At 45.3% G+C, this 13,759-nt stretch overlaps 1 protein-coding gene across 1 annotated transcript in view; it reads right to left on the bottom strand.

The window, feature by feature from the left end:
- Positions 1 to 621: 621 nt before the first annotated feature.
- Positions 622 to 13,759, bottom strand: part of LOC121863682 — a 48,637-nt gene continuing 35,499 nt past the window's right edge. Inside the window, exons 3-4 of the mRNA XM_042362425.1 lie at positions 4,643 to 4,717; positions 622 to 4,083 (exon numbers count right to left, since the gene is read on the bottom strand). Of these exons, the coding sequence (XP_042218359.1) occupies positions 2,914 to 4,083; positions 4,643 to 4,717 (1,245 nt within the window). The 3' untranslated portion in view covers positions 622 to 2,913. The remainder of the gene's footprint in view (positions 4,084 to 4,642; positions 4,718 to 13,759) is intronic.

Below are 13,759 nucleotides of genomic sequence, written 5' to 3'. Positions count from 1 at the left end.
TAATAATATTAATGATAATAATAATAATATAAATAAATAATAATATAAGTAAATAATAATAATAATAATAATAATAATAATGATTATAATAATAATATAAATAATAATAAAAGCAAATAATAATAATAATAATTATATAAATAATAATAATAATAATAATAATATAAATAAATAATAATATAAGTAAATAATAATAATAATATAAATAAATAATAATAATAATAATAATAATATAAATAATAATATAAGTAAATAATAATAATAATATAAGTAAATAATAATAATAATATTAATGATTATAATAATAATAATAATATAAATAAATAATAATATAAGTAAATAATAATAATAATATAAATAAATAATAATAATAATTATATAAATAATAATAATAATAATATAAATAATAATAAAAGCAAATAATAATAATAAATATATAAATAATAATAATAATAATAATATAAATAATAATATAAATAAATAATAATAATAATGTAAATAAATAATAATAAAAGTAAATAATAATAATAATTATATAAATAATAATAATAATATAAATAAATAATAATATAAGTAAATAATAATAATAATAATAATAATAATAATATTATTATTATTATTGAATGTACATAACAATGACGTCATACAGTACTGACTTAGGTTACGTTACGTGACCTGACTAAGAGGATGGTTGACCTATGTGGCCGCACTTCACTTGTTTTCTGACCTTATTTTTAATGGCGTTATTATATGACCTTTATCTTAAGTCAGGTCACGGATATTCCCACAAATGGAAGACTTGGAATGATACACTGATTCGCTGTCTCACTCTCGGGGTTCACACTCTAGTCACCCCCCTCCAACACTCACTCCCGTCACTCGCTCATCCGCTAAGCAAGTACGCCGCCCATCTACACCAAACACGCCCACCTACGTCCATATTTACAGTTGGTTTCAGTTGTGTCACCTACTGGTTCAAACGTTGGCTTCAGTAACTGTCCATATCGGAGACTGTCTGGTCGTGTTCCAACAGATACTTCGGTGGGTCATTAAGTTCGGTCATGTCTCTCATATCCCATCTCTCTGTCTCACACACCGTGAATGTTTCTCACATAAACTGTCTCTCTGTCTCACACACTGTGACTGTTTCTCACATAAACTGTCTCTCTGTCTCACACAGTGTGCATGTTTCTCACATAAACTGTCTCTGTCTCACACAGTGTGCATGTTTCTCACATAAACTGTCTCTGTCTCACACACTGTGACTGTTTCTCACATAAACTGTCTCTCTGTCTCACACACACTGTGCATGTTTCTCACATAAACTGTCTCTCTGTCTCACACACCGTGACTGTTTCTCACATAAACTGTCTCTGTCTCACACAGTGTGCATGTTTCTCACATAAACTGTCTTTGTCTCACACAGTGTGCATGTTTCTCACATAAACTGTCTCTGTCTCACACACTGTGCATGTTTCTCACATAAACTGTCTCTGTCTCACACACAGTGTGCATGTTTCTCACATAAACTGTCTTTGTCTCACACAGTGTGCATGTTTCTCACATAAACTGTCTCTGTCTCACACACTGTGCATGTTTCTCACATAAACTGTCTCTGTCTCACACACACTGTGCATGTTTCTCACATAAACTGTCTCTGTCTCACACAGTGTGCATGTTTCTCACATAAACTGTCTCTGTCTCACACACACTGTGCATGTTTCTCACATAAACTGTCTCTGTCTCACACACACTGTGCATGTTTCTCACATAAACTGTCTCTGTCTCACACACTGTGCATGTTTCTCACATAAACTGTCTCTGTCTCACACTAAACTTTCTCTGTCTGAAATACACATTGACATCTTTGGCTTCATGTATACAGAATGAATGGGTAATAATAATAGTATAAAATATGAAGATTCTTCGTCGATCAAGCACAACAGTGACGACGACCACGACCAAATACTGAACATGAATACGCTCAGTGACGTAATGTGTGAGCGATAATGCCCAATAAATGCCCTGGACACACTTTTCACTCGTGTTAAATGCTCAGTCATAAGAAAAGATATTTTTTTATTGAGTAAATGAACACTTGTGTCGTGTAGAAACCACTTGTGTTGTGGTCGTGGTCGTCTTTACTGATAATATAGGAACTTTGGCTTCCAGATACAAAACACCGCATTGACTAAAACAAGTTCCCACTGAGAACACCTTGGGAATGTTGTGTGTAAGTTATGTACACCAGTTTGGCTCAACACACCACCGCACCACACCCACCGCACCACACCCACACAACACCACACCCACAGCACCACCCACCACACCATACCTACTACACCACCCACCACACCCCTACACAAGCTGAAAATAAGTTCTCACTCCTGAGTTCCTGATGGAGGGAAAGTGTAGGGGGAGGGAGGCAGGAGAAGGTCCTCTTGGTCACCGTCTGAAGTCGAAGGATAGAAAGTGGAGTTCTTCCCTCCTTCGACGGCAGGTAATTGTGTCCTTCGAGACCTTCCATCTGGAGCTCCTGAGGGAAGAACAGCAGCAGTGTGATGAGGACTCCTCGCCAGGGGTTGACTGCACCACTCAGGTGTGTTAGTGGATCAACCCAGCAGCTGTACCTTCACATAACAACACATTTATTACAACACTTGGCACATGTGGCTTCAGTACAGTTATCTTGGCACATGTGGCTTCAGTACAGTTATCTTGGCACATGTGGCTTCAGTACAGTTATCTTGGCACTTACTAAGAGATCACTATGACACGCAGGGTCGTGCTGTAGCTTGGCACTTTACATAGAGCAAAACTGTAGCATTGTAAGCCTTGGCACTTAATAAAGTTCACTCAGGGCAGGTGTGTTGTCAGGTGCAGCATGGCTGGGTCCTGAGGTCCTGTAATTACCTAGATGTTGGAGACCTGAGAACGGGTGTCCGGGGCGGGAGGCACAACACTGTATAGATTGACGTGGGTGTGGACAGGGCGCACCAGGCTCAACAGGGAAGAGGAGGGATGGTGTGGGGGTGGTGCCAGGGTGTAGACGGGGGCGTGTGGTGGGCGTGCAGGCGTGGGGAAGGCGGGGTTGGTGGAATCTTGGGGCAGTTTGTGGTTCTTGACGACCAAGGACTCGTCTAGTGTGAGGTCCGACAGAGTGCGGTTCCAGGTGCCCCACTTGGCGGAGGAGGCAGTGGTGGTGTCGTAAGTCAGTCCAGATGATTGTCTGCGTCTCCACACCAGCGCCGCCACCACCAGGAGAGCCGCTAGGATTCCAGCGCCCACTCCCAGCACTACCTCAAGCTGCACAGGCGTCACTGCCTTGTGAACGAGGGGCAGCGTGGGCGTGATGTCGTTCTGGCGAGCGTGGGCGGCGAGAGTGATGTTATGGGTATCGAGGGTGAGTTGTGCTGAGCGGAGTGAATCCCCCAGTGGGCCGGTGACCAGCTCTACCTGCACGTGGTAAACAGTCTCAGGCCATAGGGTAAGGTCAACCTCAGGGAGGTCAGTATACAGGTGACCCTTGAGCCCCCCGCCCTCAACCTCCCAGGTCACCAAGTAGTCACCGCCGCGGGGACTTTGAGGCGCCCACCACACTCTTGCGGCCACGAGACCTGACTCCTCGACCTCGGTCTCGTGCAGTAGAGGCCACATCTCGACTGCGTCTACCTCGATGCCGTTGGTCTCGGGGCGTTCAGCAGAGACCTGAGAACGAGATAAGCCAAGGGCGGGCTTCATGATGCTCTTAGGGTGGGCGGGAGGGGCGTAGGGCGTGATGATGACGGAGAGTACGCCGGACTCCGCTACGGCCACCAGCTTCATGTCGGACCCCGTCGGCACGTCGTCAAGAGCGGCGCCAAAGTCTGCTGTCTGGAGTCTGAGGTCCCAAGACTTGCCGGGAGTGCGGGTGAAGAGGGCGAAGACCACATGTTCCCTGGGGGCGTCTCGGCCCCAAGAGAGCGTCCACTGAGCCGCTGAGCCACTGAAGACGAGTGTGAGGCGAGAGTTGTGTTGACTGAGGGGCACCACAGACTTGGGGTGTGAGGAGTGGAAGGCGCACGCTGCCTCACAACCTTCCTCCTGCAACACAGAAAAGCACAACACGTTAGTTCACAACACCTGAGTACACTACAACACCATTTATCTTAAACAATTATAACCTAACCTAACTTAAACAAAGTAACCTAACCAACAGTAACTTGATCTAATCTTAATTTATCCCAGTGGTACTTAACCTAACCTAACCTACAGTAACTTGATCTAATCTTAATTTATCCCAGTGGTACTTAACCTAACCTAACCAACAGTAACTTGATCTAATCTTAATTTATCCCAGTGGTACTTAACCTAACCTAACCTAACGAAAATAGCCTATTACATGGTTTATACACCTGCCCTGCAATGTCTATGCAATATTTTGTACACCTGCACTGACTTTGTTCACTGTAAGACGGTTATAATGAGTATCTACAATATTTGGCCATTTTCATCAGTAACCGGCTACATACTATCAGAAGTGACCGCGAATATAGCGATCACTAACAACACAACAGTGCCCCTTCAAGTTTCATCGAGAGTGCCAGTACTGTATCTGGCACCCACTCAAGTCTACTGACCTCTCTCACAGTAAGATACTCACACATTTGTCTAGCTGGCCACAAGTGATGCTCCATATAGGGTAGTTCGTGGTCAGCAGCTCACAGCCCTCCCAGCACTGTACAGGAAGAGTCATCACCGTTAGTACACAAACAACAACCACAACTTAAATAATAATAAATGAACATTATTATTAAACAAACAACCACAACTAATAACAACAGATGGATATAAAGACACCACCACACCGCCACCACCACCACTACCACACCACTACCACTACCGCCACCACCACCACACACCGCCACCACCACCACCACACCGCCACCACCACCACTACCACACCGCCACCACCACTACCACACCGCCACCACCACACCGCCACCATCAATAAAAACACTCAGAACTAACAAAGAAAACAAATATATTTCGTTTACTCTTTATAAACAAAAACATAACAACAAACACCATATATTTTATATAACAATTACATGAATAACTGAATTAGTCAGCGCTTAAACACTAACCATGGAAATACAACGAAGATTTAATGAAAGAGGAGAGAGAGAGAGAGAGAGAGAGAGAGAGAGAGAGAGAGAGAGAGAGAGAGAGAGAGAGAGAGAGAGAGGTGTGTGTGTGTGTGTTTTCCTAATCCTTCAGGTACCATCTCATGGGCCACAAATGGGGGTGGTTCATGTCCAAATGATACCCTGTCCTCCCTCCCTCCCTGGCCATCCTTCCTTCCTCTCTAGCAGCCCTCCTTCCATCTCTCCCTGGTCTCCCTCCCTGACCTCCTTCCTGTACCTCTACCTGTACCTGTAACTGTGCCTCTACCTGTATCTCTACTTGTACCTCTACCTGTACCTCTACCTGTAACAGTACCTGGTAACCTGACCTGCACTGTATCTCTACTTGTACCTCACCTGTACCTCTACCTGTACCTCACCTGTAACAGTCACCTGTACCTGTAACTCTACCTGTACCTGTATCTCTACTTGTACCTCACCTGTACCTCTACCTGTAACTCTACCTGTACCTGTATCTCTACCTGTACCTGTATCTCTACTTGTACCTCTACCTGTAACTCTACCTGTAACAGTACCTGTACCTGTAACTGTACCTATATCTCTACTTGTACCCCACCTGTACCTGTACCTCACTCTGTACCTGCACCTCCACCTGTACCTCTACTTGTACCTGTACCTCTACCTGTACCTGCACCTCTGCCTGTAACTGTACCTCTACCTGTACCTGTATCTCTACCTGTACCTGTGCCTTTACCTACACTCTCGTTATTGAAGAGACAAAATAATACCCACATTGACATTGACGACCAGCCCGTTAATAGTGCCAGGTCACACACACACACACACACACACACCTAGCAGACCCTGACAATGACGCATCAATTAACATTAAACACCAATAGCAGACACCTCCTATCCCCCTCCCCACAACACCCTGACCACCACAACACCCTGACCACCACAACACCTGACTACCACAACACCCTGACTACCACAACACCCTGACTACCACAACACCCTGACTACCACAACACCCTGACCACCACAACACCTCTGACCACCACAACACCCTGACCACCACAACACCCCTGACCACCACAACACCCTGACCACCACAACACCCTGACAACCACAACACTCTGACAACCACAACACCCTGACCACCACACCCTGACCACCAACACCCTGATCCCCACAACACCCTGACCACAACAACACCCGACAACCACAACACCCTGACCACCACAACACCCTGACCACCACAACACCCTGATCCCCACAACACCCTGACCACCACAACACCCTGATCCCCACAACACCCTCACTACCACAACACCCTGATCCCCACAACACCCTGACCACCACAACACCTGACCACCACAACACCCTGACCACCACAACACCCCTGATCCCCACAACACCTGACCACCACAACACCCCTGATCCCACAACACCCTGACCACCACAACACCCTGACTACTCACAACACCCTGACCACCACAACACTCCTGATCCCACAATACCTGACCACCACAACACCCTGACTACCACAACACCCTGATCCCCACAACATCTCTGACCACCACAACACCTGACTACCACAACACCCTGACCACCACAACACTCTGACCACCACAACACCCTGATTCCACAACACTTGACCACCACAACACTCTGACTACCACAACACCCTGATCCCCACAACTACTTGACCACCACAACACCCCTGACTACCACAACACTCCTGACTACCACAACACCCTGATCCCAACACCTGACCCAATTACTGCATTCTGACCACCACAACACCCTGATCCCCACAACACCCTGACTACCACAACACCCTGATCCCCACAACACCCCTGACCACCACAACACCCTGACCACCACAACACCCTGACCATCACAACATCCCTGACCACCACAACACTCTGACTACCACAACACCCTGACTACCACAACACCTTGATCCCCACAACACCCCTGATCACCACAACACCCTGACCAGTGGTAGATGGTCGACCACTCTCACCTTACCTTCACCTGACCCACACCCTGACCAACTACCTGACGACGGACCATCACTCAGGTATTAGCCAGTGAACATGTGAGGGTGGTACGGTGTTAAGTGGTGGTGGTGGGTGCATGGTGTTAAGTGGTGGTGGTGGGTGTACGGTGTTAAGTGGTGGTGGTGGGGTGTAGGTGTTAAGTGGTGGTGGTGTACGGTGTTAAGTGGTGGTGGTGGTGTACGGTGTTAAGGGTGGTGGGGTGTACGGTTAAGTGGTGGTGGTGGGTACGGTGTTAAGTGGTGGTGTGGGTGTACGGTGTTAAGTGGTGGTGGTGGGTGCAGTGTTAAGTGGTGGTGGTGGTGGGGTGACGGTGTTAAGTGGTGGTGGTGGTGGGTGTACGGTGTTAAGTGGTGGTGGTGGTGGTGGGTGTACGGTGTTAAGTGGTGGTGGTGGTGGTGTACGGTGTTAAGTGGTGGTGGTGTACGGTGTTATGGTGGTGGTGGGGATGTTATGGTGGTGGGTATACGGTGTTATGGTGGTGGTGGGTGTGTACGGTGTTAAGTGGTGGTGGTGGGTGTACGGTGTTAAGTGGGTGGTGGTGGTGGGGTGTACGGTAAGTGGTGGTGGTGGGTGTACGGTGTTAAGTGGTGGTGGTGGTGGGTGTACGGTGTTATGGTGGTGGGTGGTACAGTTATGTTGGTGGTGGGGGTGTACGGTGTTATGGTGGTGGGTGTACGGTGTTAGGTGGTGGTGGTGGGTGTAAGGTGTTAAGTGGTGGTGGTGGTGGGTACGGTGTTAAGTGGTGGTGGTGGTGTACGGTGTTAAGTGGTGGTGGTGGTGTGCATGGTGTTAAGTGGTGGTGGTGGTGGGTGTACGGTGTTAAGTGGTGGTGGTGGGTGTACGTGTTAGTGGTGGTGGTGCAGGTGTTAAGTGGTGGTGGTGGTGGGTGTACGGTGTTATGGTGGTGGTGGTACGGTGTTAAGTGGTGGTGGTGGGTGTGTACGGTGTTAAGTGGTGTGGTGGTGTACGGTGTTAAGTGGTGGTGGTGGGTGTACGGTGTTAAGTGGTGGTGGTGGGTGTACGGTGTTATGGTGGTGGTGGGTACGGTGTTATGGTGGTGGTGTTGGGTGTACGGTGTTAAGTGGTGGTGGTGTTGGGTGTACGGTGTTATGGTGGTGGTGGTGTGTGTACGGTGTTATGTGGTGGTGGTGGTGGTGGTGTACGGTGTTATGGTGGTGGTGGTGGTGGGTACAGTTATGGTGGTGGTGTTGGGTACGGTGTTAAGTGGTGGTGGTGGTGGTGTACGGTGTTAAGTGGTGGTGGTGGTGTGGTGTACGGTGTTATGGTGGTGGTACGGTGTTATGGTGGTGGGTGTACGGTGTTAAGTGGTGGTGGTGGTGTATTGTGTTAAGTGGTGGTGGTGGTGTTGGGTACGGTGTTATGGTGGGTACGGTGTTAAGTGGTGGTGGTGTGTAATGGTGTTAAGTGGTGGTGGTGGGTGATGGTGTATGGTGGGTGTACGGTGTTAAGTGGTGGTGGTGGTGGGTGTACGGTGTTAAGTGGTGGGTGTACGGTGTGTTGTAAGACGGAGGAGTGACGATGAGTTACTGTCTACTGTAGTGAAGATATTTGAACCTTGGAGTTAGACGGTGTTGTGGATCTGATAATAATAATAATAATAATAATAATAATAATAATAATAATAATAATAATATACAAACACTGTATGTATGTATGTATGTATGTATGTATGTATGTTCAAGAAAATTTGACTCGGAAAACTGTAAATAATAATCTGACTCCGTACACACTAGACAACATGACTTCAAGGCATATACAACAAATATGCGCAAAATTATAAGGAATTAGGTGTCACAGGCCAGGATAAGGTGTTGAACCCCTAATACTAGCTCCAGCCACCTTATATTTATCCCTACAATGTGGCTACAGAGACAGTCCACGGCACGACTCAAGGTCCCAAAGGTTAAAGTTATCCCCTTAAACCCTATCATCTTGCTCTCCTAATGGTTAATACGGGGTCAAAACCTTGCCTTTGTCTCTTCCTTCATAACTTTGTTAAGAACTTAACCATACGCATGTCTCCTCGCCTCCATCTCTTGTCTCAATATTCTTTACGATGTATTTTTGTTTTGTTACGGAGCTCATCTATAAACATTATTTCTGGCCAGCGCCCTTCAAAACAATGAGGGTTTCGGCGTTTATCTTTTGTTAGGGCGGTGTGGAGGGTCCCTTGAGCCACATACACTATAGACGCCGTGATTCACCCAACCCCCTATACCCCTCCTGATGTATGATAATTGTAAATATTATGTTGATTTATGCATGTTTAAGGCGCTCTTTATAGACCGCCCGAACACTCCTTCAACACTACAAGGTATATAAATCTCGAGACTTTATATAAAAAAAAACAAGTTCCGTGGCTATTAATAAACCATCGGAGTGACCATTGGTAATGCAAGGCAGACAATATGCAACATGACTCTCGCTCTCATAAATTCCTCGGCAAAACAAATGCGCATCGTCCCCCCGACTCCCCTGGCTACATATAACGCAACATGTGTTACAATCAGCCAACAATTTATGTCCTCCTTGCTTGTATACTGACTATAAGTATTGAATTATTGAACAAATGGACAATAACATAAATTTGATGCGCGCAGATTAAGTCAATAGACAAAAGAGGAGAGGGAAGGAGGGGGATTGGGGTGAGGTTACGTGCTCCACCGTCTTATTGCAAAAAGTAGCTTTCAATACTCGTGCCACAAGAAGCTTATTATATAGCTTTTCCGTGCACGATATTGCTGACTTTTAGCTTTGCTAGTTCAACACACTGAGGTAAATAATATTTTTTTTATTAGAGGGAATAGAAAGAGGAGAGAATCTTCGGCGTTCATGGCGGCGTAACAAAAGAGGATCGGTGTCCGCCCACCTTCTTCGGCCAGATTGGATCCGATGCGACGTAAGGCTTCTCTCATTATGCAGACTTGGAATCGAAGCCTCCTGTCTGTCAGTGGGAGCTGCGTCTCATTCTCTACACCGTTACGTTAATTTCTTCCTCCTAACTTGGGTGTAATCCACAAACACATCTTCACTACGATAGTTTCATTGTAATATCGAAATAAGTTATTTATTGACTTTATAGATAAACTGCATGTATCAATTTACGACAGACTCTCAAAACAATATCGAAGTAAGTTATTTCTTATACTCTGCCTTAGATACAATGAACGTATCAAGAGCTTCTCACAACAACATTAAAGCCACATTTTTCTCTTAACTAAGTAACTACAGAGAGAAGCATCTGGTTACGGTAGAGTCTCAGAGCAACTTGGATGACATGTTTAACCTCGTAGCTTTAGGAGTGAGTTCATAAGGTAGAGGCAAAATAACTTACGAGTCCCTCGGATTACAGAACTTGATTCAGACTATAATTTGTCGGCGTCGCGTCTTTGACTTACGATACAATATTGATATCCCTCAACAGGTAAGATTAAGTTAGGTTAGTTGTTAGAATTAGGTTAGGTTAAGTTAAAGTTAGGTTAGTTTAGGTGAGGTTAAGTTAGGTTAGGTTAAGTTAAGTTAGGTTAAGTTAGGTTAAGTTAAAGTTAGGTTAAGTTAGGTTAGGTTAAGTTAAGTTAGGTTAGATTAAGTTAAAGTTAGGTTAGTTTGGGTTAGGTTAAGTTAAGTTAAAATTAGGTTAGTTTAGGTTAAGTCTGCTAGGTTAGTTTAGGTTAGGTTAGAATTGGGTTAGAAGGTTAGGTTAAGCTAGGTTAGTTTAGGTTGCTAGGTAGTTGCAAGTTAGGTTAGTTGCCAGGTTGCTAGTTAGGTTAGGTTAAGTTAGGTTAGGTTAAGTTAAAGTTAAGTTAGGTTGCTGTTAAGGCTAGGTTAGATTAAGTAAAGAAGTTAGTTTGGGTTAGGTTGCTAAAAGTTAGGTTAGTTTAGGTTAAGTTAGGTTAGGTTAAAGTTAGGTTAAGTTAGGTTAGGTGTCACAAACAGGTGTTAGATCTCACTCCGCACACACTCTACCACTCCATCCGTCTATCCAGTAGTACCAGAGCACAGCAGCGTAACACAGCAGAGCACAGCAGCATAACACAGCAGCAGAGCACAGCAGAGCACTGCAGAATAACACAGCAGCACAACAGCAGAGCACAGCAGCACAACAGCAGAGCACAGCAGTGCACAACAGCATAACACAGCAGAGTACAGCAGTATAACACAGCAGAGCACAGCAGTATAACACAGCAGAGCACAGCAGCACAACAGCAGAGCACAGCAGCATAACACAGCAGCACAACAGCAGAGCACAGCAGTGCACAACAGCATAACACAGCAGAGCACAGCAGCATAACACAGCAGAGCACAGCAGCATAACAGCAGAGCACAGCAGCATAACACAGCAGAGCACAGCAGCATAACAGCAGAGCACAGCAGCATAACACAGCAGCACACAGCAGAGCACAGCAGTGCACAACAGCATAACACAGCAGAGCACAGCAGCATAACACAGCAGAGCACAGCAGCACAACAGCAGAGCACAGCAGTGCACAACAGCATAACACAGCAGAGCACAGCAGCATAACACAGCAGTGCACAGCAGCATAACAGCAGAGCACAGCAGCATAACACAACACCACCCAGAGAACACAAAAGCCGTATAGCAAAGGTTGTCTGTGAGGGGCAGCAGCAGACCTCGCCCCTCCACAGCAGCAGACCCGCCCTCCACAGCGCAATAAATAAAATGGCGGACGGCCAATTTGGCGAGGGTTGCCAACGACTGCTATTAACTTGCAATGCTGCAGCCCGACCTACTGTACCACGGCTTCCGATTTTTATATTTATTTCTTTTGCTGTTTCCTTATTTGTTAAACTACTTCTGTTAGTAAGTTATTAACATCATCTACCTATCTTTCTCTGTTTATTCTACTCTCTCGTTTAGAAAGAGAGAGAGAGAGAGAGAGGAGAGAGGGGCAGTCTTCCTCGCCTCTGTTTGCGTGTATCGGTGGTAGCGTTCATCCATGCGTCTGTCCGGCTGCCAGTACTAATATCTATCTCAGGGTCCATCCGTGCGTGTCTGAGTGCGTCGCTACTACTGTCTGTCTTTCTCTGTCTGTCTGTCTGTTTGTGTATCTATGCACGCCAGGCGAGATAATTTGCATGTGTCCGCCCTCGCATGTGATTGAGAGCATCAGTGATAGCCATTAGCTGTAAACTATGATGGCTCCACGACGGCTGTGATTGGTCGGCTATTCCTGGAGGGCAACGCCATCAAATTATCTTTCCGCAATAATCTTATAATTAATATAATCCGAGTGACTCTATTAATTGATTCTTATAAATTATTATGTCTTGGTGATGTAGGTGATTGCGGTGGAGGATTGAGAACCGGCTTAGCTTATATTGTTAATCTCTCCAGGACTGAGGTGATGTTTCTTTTGTCTTCCTGGCAGATGTAAGCAGAGGCAACTTCATAGTTCCCATGAGATATAACCTACTTTTTTTTCTAAATTTTTATACCTTTTTGACAATATGATGGTTGTGTTAGAGGTTAATAAGGTTTTAATATTTATATGTTGATGATTTTTATAAGGTAGGACTGGGGCGTTGGTTCTCTTTTTCAAAGTTTATAATATGATAATAACTCTTTAGTTTTTTTTCAGGTTTCTTTAATAAAACTGGTTGAAATAAGGGACATTGAGTCGTACTGGAGTCAAGGACATTGTCAGCTGCGCCCGTTGATGCGCATTTGTTACGGCGGCACAACAAAGGCTTCCACCACCTTTACCCTCTCTCCCTCTTCTCTGCCATCGGTCTTGCATTTGACAAAAAAACGCCAGCCAATAGTGAACGCAGTAAGACAGGAGCTCGGTGAGAACGCGCTCAGTAGCTGCTTAAGTTGTCTTTGTGAATTTAAGAAACGACCAATCACCTGACTCATTAGTCCCACGCCTGGCAGCTCCTTCACCTTGCTGCCAAGTTGTTTGTTTATGTGATGCCGGCAGCGGGAGACATTCATTACTGTGTACGATCAAAGTTCCCTTAAAACTATAAAGAGAAGGACATTAATGCCAACGTCTCTCTCACAACAGCTGAGAGAACACGTGTACCAGTATCTCCCACAACAGATGAGAGAACACATGTACCAGTATCTCCCACAACAGATGAGAGAACACATGTACCAGTACCTCTCACAACAGATGAGAGAACACATGTACCAGTACCTCTCACGACAGATGAGAGAACACATGTACCAGTACCTCTCACGACAGATGAGAGAACACATGTACCAGTACCTTCACAACAGATGAGAGAACACATGTACCAGTACCTCTCACAACAGATGAGAGAACACATGTACCAGTACCTCTCACGACAGATGAGAGAACACATGTACCAGTACCTTCACAACAGATGAGAGAACACATGTACCAGTACTTCTCACAACAGATGAGAGAACACATGTACCAGTACTCTCTACAACAGATGAGAGAACACGTACCAGTACCTCTCACAACAGATGAGAGAACACATGTACCAGTACCTCTCACGACAGATGAGAGAACACATGTACCAGTACCTTCACAACAGATGAGAAACACATGT

This window comes from Homarus americanus, unplaced genomic scaffold (genome assembly GCF_018991925.1).
Source record: "Homarus americanus isolate GMGI-L3 unplaced genomic scaffold, GMGI_Hamer_2.0 scaffold41971, whole genome shotgun sequence".
NCBI classification, from domain to species: domain Eukaryota; kingdom Metazoa; phylum Arthropoda; class Malacostraca; order Decapoda; family Nephropidae; genus Homarus; species Homarus americanus.
The sequence above is the reverse complement of the archived record's forward strand: the minus strand, read 5'-3'. Positions and strand labels throughout refer to the sequence as shown.